Source organism: Marmota marmota, unplaced genomic scaffold (assembly GCF_001458135.2).
Source record: "Marmota marmota marmota unplaced genomic scaffold, marMar, whole genome shotgun sequence".
NCBI classification, from domain to species: Eukaryota; Metazoa; Chordata; class Mammalia; order Rodentia; family Sciuridae; genus Marmota; species Marmota marmota.
In genome coordinates this window covers 4,798,981-4,814,998 of record NW_025999905.1, presented here as the reverse complement: position 1 = coordinate 4,814,998, position 16,018 = coordinate 4,798,981, and the positions used below count along the sequence as shown (strand labels likewise).

The window sequence follows — 16,018 nt, the reverse complement described above, 5'->3', positions numbered from 1 at the left end:
AGAGAATATTTGAGGTTTTTAAGGAGTTGGTAATAGAGAGTGAAAGGAGTGGGCCTGTGCCACAAGGGATTTCAGCCTGTGGCATGTGGGAGAGATGTTTTTCCTTAACTCCTGATATTGTCCTACTGTGTGACTGTGCCTTTTACATTTGTATTGTGAGCCCACCCTGCCGTAAGAGTCAGTGAGCACCCTAACCTTCGTGTTTTCTCTTCCAGGGTATATTTCCTTCCAGCTATGTTCACTTGAAAAATGCCTGTGTAAAGAACAAAGGGTAAGAAATAAGGGTTTTTTTTTTTTATTTTTTTTAAAGTAGTTGGAGGATTTTCACAAAGCTATTACCTATTTTGGAATTTTATAATTCATGCAAGCTTGAAAAATGAGCTATACAAGGTCATGATATTATATTGTTGGTGCTGTTTGATGAAGAGACACTGACTAAGGCCATTGGTGGAGGGAATTAAAGAACCCATCTGCTCCTTCAGGACAATGATGGGATCTAAGAGACTGAGGTCTCTCGTTGTTGGCATATCATGGAACCAGCTCAATCTTAAGCAGAGGAGTTGGTTATTTTGGTTTCCTATTATTTAAGGAAGCATGGCAGTTAGATCTATAAAATGTTGAGTCATGTCTTCTCAAAACCCAAGAATTTCCTCAATTTACCATCGATTTTAAGAAGCCAAGTCTATCTTTCTCTAAATGAGCATAATACCATAGTCTTAGTGTTAGCATTCCACAAAGCCATTGTTCTCCTTTAGAGAATATTATTTATATGACACTCAGTTTGATTGAGCTCACTGATTATATACGACTTCTTATATATTTAACATTTTTTCAATCAGTTCCTAAAATGATTGGTAGCGTCTGTCAGAATAATACCACTCAAGCAAGAGTAAAGTTATCTCAAAATAAAAAATAATGGGTTCAATCTTCAGCACCTCATAAAAATAAGTAAGTAAAATAAAGGTATTGTGTCCAACTACAACTAAAATATATATATACACATATATATATGTATATATGTATATATATATATATATATTTAATGAACAGATTCATTGTAAGATGGATTTGGACACAAACCATTTAGAGCCATTATCACAGGGAATCTTTATTGGGTCATTGTATAATTTTAATTTTATAACCAGAGTACAGATTCAGCCATAGAAATTACATTCTTCCTCAAATAGTTATAATAGCAATCTGGTATTTGAACTCTTAAACCAGAGTAAATAATATCTTCAAATTTTAGTTTTACCAGAAAAGTTCCAAGTATGTTATTCAAATGGTGATTTTTATATTCACCCTCTATAAAGGTACAGTATTAAATTTTTGTTCAGTGAAAGAGATTCTATGGTATAAATATTTCCTATATGGATAAAAGTTCATCTAGGAGACTATTACACCATATAGCTTATATATGTCAGCTACTTTAACCAAGTATTATTAGTAGGAAATAGTAACTTTTTAAAAATAGTAGATTGAAACTATAATTCTAATACAAATACTTACCACTGCTGATAGAAATCTTTTAATAAATACATATCCTTCAGAAATGGGTAGCTATACCCACCACAATTATCAAGCAAAGTTACCAGTCCTTTTTAAGTCTACCACCCCTGGCTTGAAACTGTCCAGCCCTGTTCAAGTAAACCAGAGCTCAGGACAGAAAGCTTTTCAGCCGCATACCGCTTCTTTGTCCTGATCTCTCTGCCCTAGTTATCTGGAATGGGCATTGTTGAAACTCTGGGGTCTATCCTAGCCCTTAAAGTGCTTATCTGGAAAAGACCCTGCAGTTCTTTCCTCTGAGTTCTTTCCTGCTGCATTGGCCCCAAGACCCACCCAGCCTCCATCAACACTGATCAAGGAAGAGAAAAATAGAGCAGGGGATAAAAGGGATATCAGGCATTACTCCACTTAGTCAGCATCCACCCCTTAAAGGGCATTGGAGTGGGACATAGTTTTAAAGTAAGGACTTTTTTTTTTTTTTGCAATGTTGTATATCTTGCCCCCTTCCGTATGCCTCAAGAAAGCTTAAATGCTGGTAAAGTTATCTCAAAATTTGGTTGTGCAAGTTAAAGACTTGCTTATGAGGTATCTACCTGACACCAGGCATGATAGGCATGGGGCAGCAGAAGAACTTATGAATAGAACAGACTTCATTTTCTAAAAAAGAATTATTGAAGTTGGTTCAGACCCACGGTTCTGGGACTATTATTGGAAGAAAAACATTGGTCTGAAAACATTTGAGAACATGTATTGCCAGATGATTAGTTTCCCAGAGAAGAATCTCTGTGGGAATTTGAAGGTACCTATCTTGTTGGAAGCAGATTTTCAACCTGATGTCCCACTGGAATGAAGTTGCTGCAAAGTACATTTCAGAATAAATGAAAAAAATAAATAATTTCAGAGCAACTGCTTATGACAGACTATTTGAATTTTAGTTTTGGTTTTTGTGTATTTAATAGGAAACAGCTGCCTTGCCCAAATGGCAATTTTGTGCTTAAAAACTTGCATTTTGTTTGGACAGCTCTCTGATCAACTTCCCACAGTTTGAATTGTCTTTATATTCTTTCCTGAATTTTCAGAGCAATGGAGGACTGATGGGGACCTTTAGGTGATAGTTTGTGTGTGAGGCCACTTCTGGTTTGTTCTTGCTGAGGTCATGTCACTTTTAAAATGTTGAGCAGGATGTCAGGTTTTCTTGGAAATTCGTTGTTCTCTCCTTGACCTTGTGTAGGATCATTTTATAATCTCTCTATCTCCAAATAGTCATCATTTAAATTGCAACAGCTGCTTCAAAAGCAAAATAAATGATGCACTACCCCTGGAAAATGTCATATATATACTTAATAAAAGGTTCTATATTTGTCACAAGTCATATATCAATATTTGCTTTTAGTTCTAGTTTTAAATTCCAGTTTTGCATTTTCAGCTATGTGAAGCTCTAGAATGAAGGAAAATATTCACAGGGTAGGTATTAGCAGCCATATGAAATGAGGAGATGGAGCTCTGGTGAAGGAATCAAGGCAAACTTTTAGTTCCTATACTTCCATTAAGAAGATTTTATAAAAGACAGTTATACACACTTTGGACATACCATCAAAAAGGAACTACAGAGCAGTTATTAGCCTCATACCAAGAAGTAATTTTCCCTTGATCATGGAGATGACCTGGTTCAGTGTCTAAGAAGCTGTTACCTTTTACATATTAGATGTTGTCCTTGAGAAAATGTAATGAAATAAAGAAAATAGTCTCCATCAACATAGCCAGTAGTGTTCTTTGAGATGCAGTGGTAATAACCACATAACAATTTTAACCAGCATTGAAAGGATTGCAAAAAAAGAAGATAGAGATGCAGAAAAGGAGATCATTACGTGACAAAGACAGAATAAAAAAGACAAATTAAATCTTCTCTCTTTTTTTTTTTCTTATCTCCTTACATTTCTTAACTTCAGGACAAAGACACATACCTATTAAATGTTGGTATGAATATTTTTATAGTTTCTGACTTTTAGAGAAGAAATGGAAAGACTGCATTACCCTAATTATAGAGATTAACATTTCGAATGAATTTTTAAATATCTAGGAAGTGTTAAAAGCCTTTAAATTTAATGCTGCATGATAACATTACTAATAGTACTAATGATTTTTCGTGGTCTGTTTCACATATAATAAAAATGAAGGGTTAATAACCTCCACTGTGTGTTCACTCAGGGTCCCAGTGTCCATTTTATAAAGATGTTCATTTGAGTGTTCACATCCTGATGGCTCAGTAGTGTTTCTTTTACTTTCTTGGTATCCCATGGAGTCATAGCACTTGGAAGGCAAAGGTCACCTTAGACTATGTAAAGTCTGGTGACCTCATGTGGATTTGGGGCTAGGAGAGGTTAAAAGAGTCTATTGGTCTATTGGTCACCCTGTCACCAGAGTAGAACTCTTATGTGGTTCCTTCTCTACTGCACGGATCACACTTAATCTGGATGAAGTGGCTGGTCCTTTGGGTATTGCATTGCCACATGACTGTCCTCACACAAACTCATAATCAAATGCAGTTACTATCTTCAGGACCCCAAATAAGTTGATGGCTCTCCTTCCTAGTTTATGTTTTAGAGTACTTAAAACCAAATTGTTGTCCATGGTATTTCCATATATGCCTTTTCTTTTCTAATTTCACAGACAATTTGAAATGGTTATTCCCACTGAAGACTCCGTTATCACAGAAATGACATCAACATTAAGAGACTGGGGAACCATGTGGAAACAACTCTACGTGGTAAGTTCTTTTTTTAGTGTAGCGGTTTTTCGGGCAGAGAGTTTTCTTAAGCAGTATCTGAACATGAGTAAACATTGACTGACATTTGAGCACCTGCTGTAAGTCTCTAGGACTTCTCAGGAAACCAGGATATAGATCTTATAAGACAGCCTCGTAATCTCTGTGTGCACTGAGCATTGGTCTCATACATTATTTTTCAATATCACAGGATAAAAAAGGTGACTTTTCTGACATCTAACCAAATAGGATGGTTTACATGGATCTACTATTAGACTTCCTGAATATTTTGAATTCTCAAGGACAAATCAGTTTATTTTTAATACAATTTTAGTTTGTATTTTAATTCTATAATTCAAGTGTACTATAAATGACAACTTCTTATCCAGAGTCAGTGAGAATATTCTAAATATACTAAGGAAGGGAATGTTTCTTAAACAACAACAACAACAAAAAAAATCAGTGTTTTATGATTACATTATTGAGTGCTTGTTATACAACAGATCCCTCTGGAACTACTCCATGTACAGTATTTCATTTATTCCTTATGATTAATCAAGGAAATAATAACTGTGATCATCTCTAGCTTATGGAAGGGAAAAATGAGGCCCAGAGAGTGAAGTACTCCATATTCAGTAGTTCCTTTCTTATCTGCCAGGGATATAATCCCAGACCCCTGTGGAGCTTCAAACTGTATAATACAGAACCCCAAATATATACTATGCTATATTTTTTCCAAAATAAATATCTATAATATTTATCTATGATAAATATCTGTGATAAAGTTTAATTTTACAAATTAGGCACAGTAAGAGAATAACAACAATAACAAATAAAATTGAACAGTTATAACATACTATAATAAAAGTTATTTAAAATTTATGAATTGTTTGTAGAATTTTGCATTTAATATTTTGAGAACTCAGTCACTTGTGGATAAATGAAACTCTGGGAATTGAAACTGCAGATAAAGGGAACTACTGTCATTGGAAAGTAGCTGAGCTAGTGTTTTGATGTGAACCTGGTGCTATGTATGCAAACTACTATGTATGCTGAAGTCAGAGGGTGATGAAGTTTTGAGGAAGAGTAATGAGATTTCTCCTTGTATTTTCAAAAAAAATTTCTAGAACAATTTAATCATTTGAAGGAATGTGTTCAAAATCCAAAGGTGTGCTTATTCTGACAAAATTATTTTAAGTTGCCTGAGAGAAAAATCCAAATTAGTAAGGGACATAAGCACAGAAAGATAGTTTATATTGTCTATTACATTTAAAATGAACAGGGTGTTTCATTGAGAGAAGAATATCTTGAAAAGTCACTAACCAAAATCCCTTGGTCCTGGAGTTTTCTGGCCACACCCTTCTGGAGCTGGTGGCTTTAGAACTCACTGGGAAAATCCACAAGACAAAGCTTACATCTTAGATGAACTGCCAGAGTGTGGTCCTTGTAAACATGAAGTCAAGATAGCTGATGCACAGGGAGGGCTGTGTACCAAGATAGTGCTAAAGAAATGCAAATCTTTATTTTTATTAATTTTTTAAAATGTATGCTGGGAACAATATAAAATCCAGGCATTATTTCATTTGAATTAGCATTTTGTGTTGACACATAGTTTGAACCACTGCATCCTAAATACCCAACTTAAGAGAGTTATAAAAATAATGACAGTATAAGTGTTGTCCATTAGTTGAGCTGCAACACCCAGACTTTTCCTTTTATGTAGCTTCTAGTAGGGAACAAAGTTGAATTTCCTTTTGATTCTGTCTTATCTAGCTATTTTTACCTGCTTTTGAGGTTGGAAGCATCTATTTTGGGGACAGATGTGGTAGGTTTGAAAAATCTATGTGTTGTAAACTCTGGAAGTAATCTCTTCTTCTGGTGTCCTGAGTAATGGGAAAGAGAGATAATTATCTAACAGTTTCCCTGGCTACTAAAATGGTAGTGGATTATATGAGGAAAAAATGTAAATTTCAATCCTGAGATATCAGTTTTGGCATTGAGAATGAGGCTAACTTGGCCACTTTGGACCTTTTGGTTCTCTCTTCCTGATGTAAATGTTCTGTGCCTAGGGTTTGGTTCAAGTTTCATTATGCTTGAGTGTATTTTGGATACTGTCCATTTTCTCTTCCAATGGTTTCAAAGTACCTGCTTCTTCACTGAAAGGTGTTTGATGAGGGCAGTATTTTTTTGTAAATTGTAAATATTATATAATATATGCCAAAAGCTTAGAATAAAAGCACATGGTAAATGTTTGAGCAGTGCTTGTTGCTCTTCTAAATAATATTGGTAAAGGCCTGAATTATGTCTTTTAAAATAACACTTAACAAAATATTAGTAATATAGCCACAGAAAGTTTAGGAGAAATACAGGGCTCATCCTCTACTGAGTACTTTGGTTCAGGCCCTGAGCTATTTTACATCTATCTTCCCTGGGGCTCTGCCAGGTAACTTTTATTCTCAAATCTTATCAAAGATGATTTATCCAGAGTCCCACATTGAGTGGTAAAGCCTGAATCTAAATCTAGGTCTGCTGCTATAAAAACCTGTTTGCTACATTTCTGAAATATTGCAGGAATTTTTAGATACTGTTTTATTCCAAATGTTTGATACGTTACCATATTTTTTCATTTAACACTGAATCGAAGCATTTTTATTTCTGAATAGTCTTCATAATTATCCAGTTTCACACATCCAATTTTTATGAACTATCATTTTTTGACAAGATGTGCAATCAGATATGTACACTTATTTTTACAGTGGTAGTGAAATCAGGTGGCCAAGCCTGTAGCATGACAATGTCTCTTCCACCCCTTAAAGGGAAAGCTGACCAGCTGGTTTTAATGTTTACAAAGGATACCGCTTTCTTCTCATCTTTACATTATCTTAAATTGAAGTACAGGACGTAACATCACAGAAAAACAAGTCCATCTTACAGAACGATTGTAGACTGCATCTCCAAGTGCAGGCATGTGGCCTTTCAGTGTGACAGTCAGTTCAAGAGGGTGCTGGCTCTCTCCTTTGCTGCATGAGATTTGATTTCTTTTTATACTTCCTCATGGAATTGTTTTACTCAGTGGACTTTTCCTTCCCACTACTGATTTCATCCAATGTTTGATATCCCAGCTTATTCTTTTGTAAGACCTAAACAGAATCTGTCTCTTGAGGTCCACAAAAAAATAATACCTATAAATCAAAGTCCCCATTCATTCTCCTGCAGGGGTTACAAAAGGCAGGCACAGCCCCTGTGGTTGGGCTCTAAAAGCCACGTGGAGGACAGACACTGGGTTGCTAATTATGAGAGTATTGTGTCATAGTACTCTTGCTTGTATGGGAGTGTATCACATGAGCAAAAAGTAATAGAAGACAGGCTCAACAGAGTGCTTTAGGAGTTGAGAGCAAGATTATTTATTTCCCAGAGGATCAGGGATGCATCCTAGAGAATGTTTCCTGTCCTCTGCACATTTGTCTGACCTGCACAGCACATGAAAACTCCTCAAGACACCAAGTATCAATAAGGTATAAAACACTTCACTACTTTTTAAAATTAAAAAAAATGTGTTATCACTCAGTGTTTTACCCATCACGGGAACCTGACATCTCCTACAGCTTGTCGTGTTAGAGGACGTCAGGTAGAAGATAACCTCAGTACCTTCATGCCACTATTTGTGTGACCTTCTAATGATTTTTGTGGAAATTAAAAAATGCAGCTTCTGGTTAAGGAAGGTGAGAAGTGAATCCTTACATAGATTTACTGTGGGCTGGGTACAGTGGTGCATACCTGTAGTCCCAGTAGCTCAGGAGGCTGAGGGAGGAGAATCACAAGTTCAAAGCCAGCCTTAGCGAAAATGAGGCACTAAGCAATTCAATGAAATCCTGTCTCTAAATAAAATACAAAATAGGGCTGGGAATGTGGCTCAGTAGTCAAGTGCCCTGAGTTGAATCCCCAGTACCCCACCTACCCCAAAAAATTTATTCTGATGTCTGTGAGACAAGAGATCTATATTTTGGTTTTGTTAAAGAAACAGTATTTGTAGAGGGCCTATTATGAACAAAGCCCCCAAACAGTAGCAGTATTAGTAATGGCTAATTATTGAAATGTTATTTATTGGGGCCAGACATTGTTTTCAGAGTTTTAATATACTAACTCGTTAATCCTGACAACAACTTTTAGGTGGGTAGTATGATACCTGTTAATAGACGAGAAAACAACACAAAGAAGTTAATGAATCACTGAGGGTTTTTTAGCCAATAAATGCTAAAATTAGAAGGTCATTGGGCTCAAAATTGGTGCTCTTTACCATGGCTATGCTGCTATCTTCATGTATGTTACCTGTAATCTATAAAACAATCTTGCATAAAGATAGTACATCTTTCCCTAAAGATGACAAAACTCCATACTCAAAGTTTATGAAACTAGTAAGTGGCAAGACCAGGATTTGAAGTCAGGAGTTTAACCCATCTTTTTTCACTAAGCCACAGAGCTTATTGATTTTCATAGGAGGTTATCATGATTCTATGTGATTGTATAAAAAATTTAAAAGCACCACTTTTTAAAAGTAGTAAATACTGAGCAGATAATGACTGTGAAAATTTATCAGTGAATTATCATGAATGAGCTTGAGAGTCCTCTGTGCACCTAACTTCTGAAGTAAGATCTAGCTGGGTGTGATGTCACTTACCTATAATCCCAGTGACTTGGGAGGCTGAGGCAGGAGGATCACAAGTTCAAGGCCAGCCTCAGCAACTTACCAAGGCCCTAAGCAATTTAGTAAGACCCTATCTTAAAACAAAAAAGTGCTGGGGATGTAGATTAGTGATAAAGCACTCCTGGGTTAAATCCCTAGTACAAAAAAAAGGGTAGGGGGAGATCTAATGAATTGTTAAGGTCATAATATAAGATATAATTGGATTACGATGTTTTCCATTTCATCGACTTTAGTTGTATGCAGCCATAACACTGAGGGGAGAAAAAAGAATGTGAGCAAGAGTTATCAGGAAAGACTGCCTCACAGAAGTGGATGTCGTGCTGAGCCTCGAAGGATAGTAGTGAGTTTGGACAGAGGTAAAGACAGGAGCACATGAAGGTGTGGAGGCATACTGGAAACAGGAGCACTGTGGTTGTGTTGAGGAATAGGAGAATGTTGTGTTCTTGGACAGGAGAGCAGCATTGTGAAACTTGGATGAAAGCAGGTAGAATCTTACTTGCACTTGAGAACAATGAGGGAAATGAGTGTGTTGATGGTGAATCTGTTCAGGATTCAGCAAGCATATAGAGCGTAACCAAGACTCACCCCCTGCCCCTTCCTATTTGGTTACAACTACCAGTTCTCTTCTTTGCATATTTCTTAGAGAAATGAAGGTGATCTATTCCACCGGCTGTGGCACATCATGAATGAAATCCTGGATCTGCGGCGCCAGGTGCTGGTTGGCCATCTTACCCATGACAGGATGAAGGATGTGAAGCGACACATTACTGCCCGCCTTGACTGGGGCAATGAGTGAGTACTGACCATTACAGGGTACTCTCTAGTGGGTGAACACAAAGGAAGTAACGTAGGTGTGAGAAGAAATCACATCGGCTTTGACCTTTTCACAGGCTTTATGAGGACGGTCATTGATGGAGCCAATAGCCACATTCTTTAGGTCTGGTGTCCACACCAAGGCATTGTTTGCTCTCTAGTGTCTTGTGTGGTGTGATAGTATGCATGTATTCATATAAAATGAAATGTTCATATGGGTTAATTAAATATTGCCTCTGACTAAAATGGACCTTATCTTCCAGTAGGCTTTAGGTTTGGCATGTGTACTTGTTTCTTATTGTGCACCTCTCCATATCATGGTGTGGGTTGCCAGTGTAATCTGAAGGGAGACAGTGATGTTAGCAGCTTCTGCTGAAAGGCTTATGCCAGGTGCACCACGGGGACCTTTCATTACTGTTGTGATGGTTCCTGTGCATACATGTCAGCTACTCGGAGGAGCTGCTTGGGAGAAGAGTAAAAAGCTGTTTTTGATGGAGATTTACCTTTAAATAAGAATGTGGGGGACTAACTTAAAATAACAATCAAGCACTTAAATAGTAAATCTAATCACTAAAAGCTCTGACCAAAACTGATATAGCACTAAGTATGACTGGCAATATAAGAATTAGAAATGCAAACAAGCCAACCTTGCCTATGATCCTAGGGTTGCATATGGCCCAAGTCTAAGGCACTGAAATGGTTTCATAATATCCTACAAGGCCATAGCCTACCTTTGTTTCTTTTCTCAAGCTCTCATTTACTGTTTGGACTTTCACAGGATCTTAGGGCAACAGAATAAAAAGGAAAGAACAAAAAAAGAGAGAGAAAATGTCAGGACATTTTGAATAGTGGACAAAATGCAAACAACAACAACAAAAAGAAAATTGGAAAGTAGAATGTTTCCACTACCCTTAGGAAGTCACTTTATCAGAAGCCAGGTGTGATTCCCACCAAGATGTTAAATACTACAGGAATGACAGATTTGAATCCTGCCACTCACCCAGAGCATGTGTGACATCTTTTTGAACGTGCAGTGCCATTTATCTGTTTACACACAGTGAATAGCATAGCCTTATCGATTTATCTCTAGAACATTCATTTCTCTGAGAATTAAAGCAGGCACTTGCGTGAAGTCGCAACAGGAGTATTGGGCAAGGAACTCTACTATTTTTAAAGACCAAAAGCAAATTCCTGAAACCTTCTGACTTCAATTTTTAGCTGTGAGGGAGTGAGCTGAATGAGAGGGTCCAAGGGCCCTTTCAGTTCCAGGATGATAAGATTCTAACACAGTGCCTCCTGGCAGGCCAACCTTCCCAGTGTTGGTGTTGAGCTTCCCCTCTTGTGGTTTTCAAGGGGTAGTACTGGCAGTGAGAGATGGCTCTAAAGGTTGTTGAAGCCCGACCTATGTTGCCTGAATTCCACGTATTTCTTTATGATTTTGAGAAGCCGTTGAGTTCTCACTGTGTTATAGTTGGCTCTTGGTCATTATGCTGGTCGCCGTTTAAAAGGCAAGTTTGTAAACTGGAGGAAAGCTGGATGAAGTTAACTTATCAAAAACAATTTTGTAATATAGAACAGGCAAGAAAGTGATGCTTTTTTGGTTCAGTGATGGAAAATGATGGCAGAAGGAACAGGGAAAGGAAGGAAGGAAAGATCATTAATTATGACTGAATCATGACTTAGTTTTTGACTTACATGAGTTCTAGCTGGTGGTTTGAACATTTGTTGGGCTAATTTATGGTAAATTGGTAAAACACTGATGCATGAAAATGAATGATACATTTATTAAGATCATCTTTAAATTCATGAATTTTCTGAGCTCTTATTCTGTTTTCTTTGAATTTCATCGTCCACTTATTAAAAATAATTTGTAGCACACATATTATGCATTTACCTTGTTTCTTTAAGTATAAACTTGTTTTCCTATTGAAGTGCATTGTGGAAAGCAAACGAGGATAATTTTTTTTGCCTATTAAACTATATCAGATTGTCCTGGAAATTATCTTTCAATACATAAATCTCTGGATGAACATAAATAAAGAATACGTCCAATCTCAAGTTGCCTATCAAACTGTTGAAGCGAAGCCCTATGGAGTAGGGAGCCTGGGTGGAGGAGATCATAATCCATCTGGCTCCTAGTGGGATCAGCAAAATAGTGGTACATGTTTCTGTCTCCTATAGAGGGCTTTGATGTCCTTTGAGATCTGATGTCTCTAAGATTATATGGGAGGGAGAATTAGTTCCTCCTTTCTTCATATAACACAGAGTAGGATAGTGGCTGCATTGACATTAAGTCTGACCATTTCTCCATGCTTAGATTCTGGCTTCCTGTATCCTGAGGGGTCTGTCTCCATGTTGTCTCCCCCTACCTTGCCTGATTTCTCTGTGTGCATTGTAGAACACTGCCCTGAGTCTATTTTGTGAGCTAAGAAACCTCAAAAAGTGCCTGGATTATCCTAAGGCGGTACCTAGAAGTTGATAAGACCAAATAAAAACAAACAAGACTCTTTTTTTCCCCACATAGCTGGGACTCCAGTTAGCCAAGAAAAATTGAAAAATCAAGTTTTATGGGAGAAAGGAACTTACAGAATAATGATTCCAGGCCTGAAAGTTCAGGAAGTTCTGGAGCCCACATCTGGAGCTGATCTTTACTCATTCTGCAGTGATAATCAGATGCCCTTCACATATCTTTTCTCTCTCACATTAAATGGCTAATTCTATCTGAATTTCCAAGTTCAAATTCACAAAGAAGGAATATCATTAACAGCAAATCCTTCTGTTTGGACTGAGTACTTCATACAAGCCTCTCAGAAGCTGCTGGCCAGCCCATGAATTCTTTGTTCTTAGATCAGGTGTCCGCCTGCAGACAAGTATGTATCAGAAGGGGAAATGTTCAGATAACTGCCTTATGTTCCTGCCTCTTCCTGGAGAGAAGGTGGGCAGCAAAGCTTCTCTCACCATGGTTCTTATGTGGTTGTATGCTCTCTTCTCTTTGCTGGATAATCTTTCATCAGCAATGTATTCCTGATATCAGATCCTGTCTTAGTCTAGTATATTTAATATATAGTGATTCTCTCTTTGGAGGGATTGGGGAATGGAGAATAGACCCTATGAAAATCCCTGGTGAGATATGGCAAAGGAGGATATGTTGAAAATAAATCACTGTGCTTGTGATTTGAAAGTTCAACCAGAAGAATGAGTGTGTCATTTGGGTTTCTTAAAGAATAACTCAAATAAGGGAAATTTAGAAAATGTTTTTAGAGTCTGAAAGTTAGCTTTCTGCTCTCAAGGAAGTGATACTGTTTTAGTTTTAAGGACTAATATCTCTCTGGGTAGCTGGGCAGTATTTGGTCTGCAGCAGGTGGTAAATTAATAAATTTTGCTTATGAAACTTTAATGAGATTTTGAGAAGGGCATGGATTTTTTTTTTTTTTTAAGTATACAAAAGTAAGAAAGCTGTGTTCTGTAATTGGAGGTGCAATGTCACAAATCTCCCGTAGTGGAAAGAGTGATAATGTAAAAGGGATGCTAAATAAATTATCTTCCAATAAGCATGAGACCTGCAGTGTGGTAATTGAGAGGAGTCTGGTGGACAGAGGGCTTCTTGTCCTTGATCTATAGGGTATTGCAAAGGCATGTTGAAACCAGTAGGATGGTAATGGATGGTTAAGGAGATGAATGGAAGGATGTGACTTTGGCATCAGTGTTGTGCAGTAGGTGCTCTGGGGAGCAGGGTGTTACAAGGTCACTGGAGGGAAACTGGCTTGAACAGGCTTGTACTCACATTCCTCTGTTCAGGCTAAGACAGCCCAAATCAATTACCATGCATGGTCCCTCTGAGACTGGATATAACCTTAGAATACTTCTCAGCATCGCAAACCACACGTTGGTCACAATGACACCTGACCCTGAAGTTTAAACAAACCATTCCACCACTGTAGCCCTAGAACGGTGCTGCCTCAATTTCTGTTTCCTTCGTTTACTGAGTTTCTTCAAAATGTCTTAGCCAGAACTTACCCTGAATTAATACCAGGCACAAGTGACCCGACTCACCTTAGAAATGTGTTAACTCTATACTTGGTACTACGCCAAATCCTAAACACCAACTTTCCCTGTCCTCAAGTCCAATTTCCAGAAACCAAATTATTCCTAGCTCTAGTTTCCACCCTATTCCAGTATAGAAGGGCTTTTCTGGTGATAGTTTATAGGTGTTGAAAGCCCTGAGTGGCAGGAACATTCCACTAAGTGCCAACCCTTGCCTCTTTGATTTGCCTGTCTTTGTTATCCACTTCTTCTCAGGTTAAGCTCAGTGTCCAGCCTTGCAACTTGTCTACCCCAGTTGTAGTAATAAGTTATACAGGGTACAGCTATTGCCGGAGTCCAGCTGCAGCAAAATAACCGGGGGGGTGACGAGCAACTTGTGTACATTGATACAGCAGGAGAGGGAGCCGTTTACTGTAGGTAGGACAACAGAGGTATTTATACATTTTACACAGCTAATCTTAATTGACATAAACTAGATACATCAGTCAACCAATAAGGAATCTCCACACTTAATGGCTCGCTGGTGTTACTTCACAAACCACTCCCTCTGGCATTTTGCCAGGCACCATCCAGACTTGTTTACAGACTCTAACATTTCTCTGGCAAAATACCAGGAGCCATCCTGACTTGTTTACAGACTCTAACAAGCTATGAGTGAGAAAAGGATAGTAGGTGATATATCTAAATTTTAAGGTGATGAAGTAAAAGTAATTAAATATATTGAATAAAAGTGACTTTTCTCCAAATGTTTTGCAATTTTTTTTTTCTAGACAACTAGGACTGGACCTGGTGCCTCGGAAAGAGTATGCAATGGTGGATCCAGAGGACATCAGTATTACTGAGCTCTACCGATTGGTAGGTATAAGAAATGTTGACTCACACCACACTGCTGATTTTGTGGTTTCCATGGCTCTTTTTAAACTCTTTTTAAACCTACTTGATTTTGTAAGAACAGGATATTCAGGTTTAATTTGAAGAGAATAAAAGAATGGAGGGCTGAGGTGACCCTGCCCTGAGGATAGTACTAAGACATTTTCCCTTTCTCAGAGTGATGTGATGTTCTCCACTGAGCCCCCAACTCCCAAGCACTAGAAAGTAAATGCGATGTTTTACATTCTTTTGCAAATCTTTATACATTTTGCCTACTGTAGTGAAGTGGTTACAAGTCACACATTCATACCTGTTGTGTTTCCAGTGTCCCAACTAATGGTATCCAACCATTCATTGTCCATCAGTATATTAACCCGCCTCCCTGTCCCTGTTGTTGTGATACACATTGATTACAGAAAGCGTGTCCTCTTTGGTCTTCACCTGCTGATCTTAAACCTATCCCCAGACCGTAAGCCTAAGTGCCAAAACCTAGGTTTTCCAAATCTGATCTAATCAGCCATGAATTTAGCCTTATATTTGTAAATACTTGTATAGAATTTACCTAATTTATTGATATTAATTAAGCTCTTTTTAAAACCCTGAATCAGAGTAGGAGGTGCTTGGGAAGAGCTTTCATGGGCCATTACCTTTTACTGTAATATCATTACCATAATATTTCTAGGAGGAGTGCCTGTCCTCCCTCCATTTAGGAAGATCCTGCTTCTTTGAAGGTAGCTTTTCAAGCTTACAGTCTTTTTCTGAAAATAGTGGGATAGTCTAAAACTGGATGGTTACCAATATATGAAAAATGTGGGAAAAATCATCAGTAAGTCCATCAGAGTTTGAATCTGACTTGTGAAGCCAGACATAGGTTTATCCGTTTAAGTGTTTTTCTTCATCACCCATATGTTTAGATTATCTATTCTTTGGGTTGTAGTTGGAATACATTCTGGTTTTATAGAGGATCCTTTTACTGTGTGGTGAACTTCTTGTGAGCACTGTTGCATGCTATAGGCCTTTACGGCATCTGTGCTGAGCAGAATGTATGGTGCATGGCAAGAAGATAGTGGTAGTTTAACTCAAAGTTATCACTTCTTCTTAGCCTATATTGCAAATATAATTTCTGTAGTTCACTTGTCAGTCACATCTTCTGATGTGACATCTGATTAGTTAGTTTGTTAAGCCATTGTGCTGTGTATTTTCTTACTTTTAAAAATAATCTTTCTTTCAATTTTAAGTTACTTTAGGTTGTACACAATGTCTTCTGTCCCTGGTCTTATGCTCAATTTAATTTTGTCAGTGATTTATACTTAATA

At 37.6% G+C, this 16,018-nt stretch overlaps 1 protein-coding gene across 4 annotated transcripts in view; it reads left to right on the top strand.

Moving 5' to 3' along the window:
• Window positions 1-16,018, top strand: part of Dock4 (dedicator of cytokinesis 4) — a 443,711-nt gene that overhangs the window by 192,619 nt on the left and 235,074 nt on the right. For all 4 annotated transcript variants that reach the window (XM_048799621.1, XM_015498141.2, XM_048799623.1 and 1 more), the window contains exons 4-7: window positions 216-271; window positions 4,177-4,273; window positions 9,619-9,767; window positions 14,603-14,687. In XM_048799621.1, coding sequence (XP_048655578.1) covers window positions 216-271; window positions 4,177-4,273; window positions 9,619-9,767; window positions 14,603-14,687 — 387 coding nt within the window. The remainder of the gene's footprint in view (window positions 1-215; window positions 272-4,176; window positions 4,274-9,618; window positions 9,768-14,602; window positions 14,688-16,018) is intronic.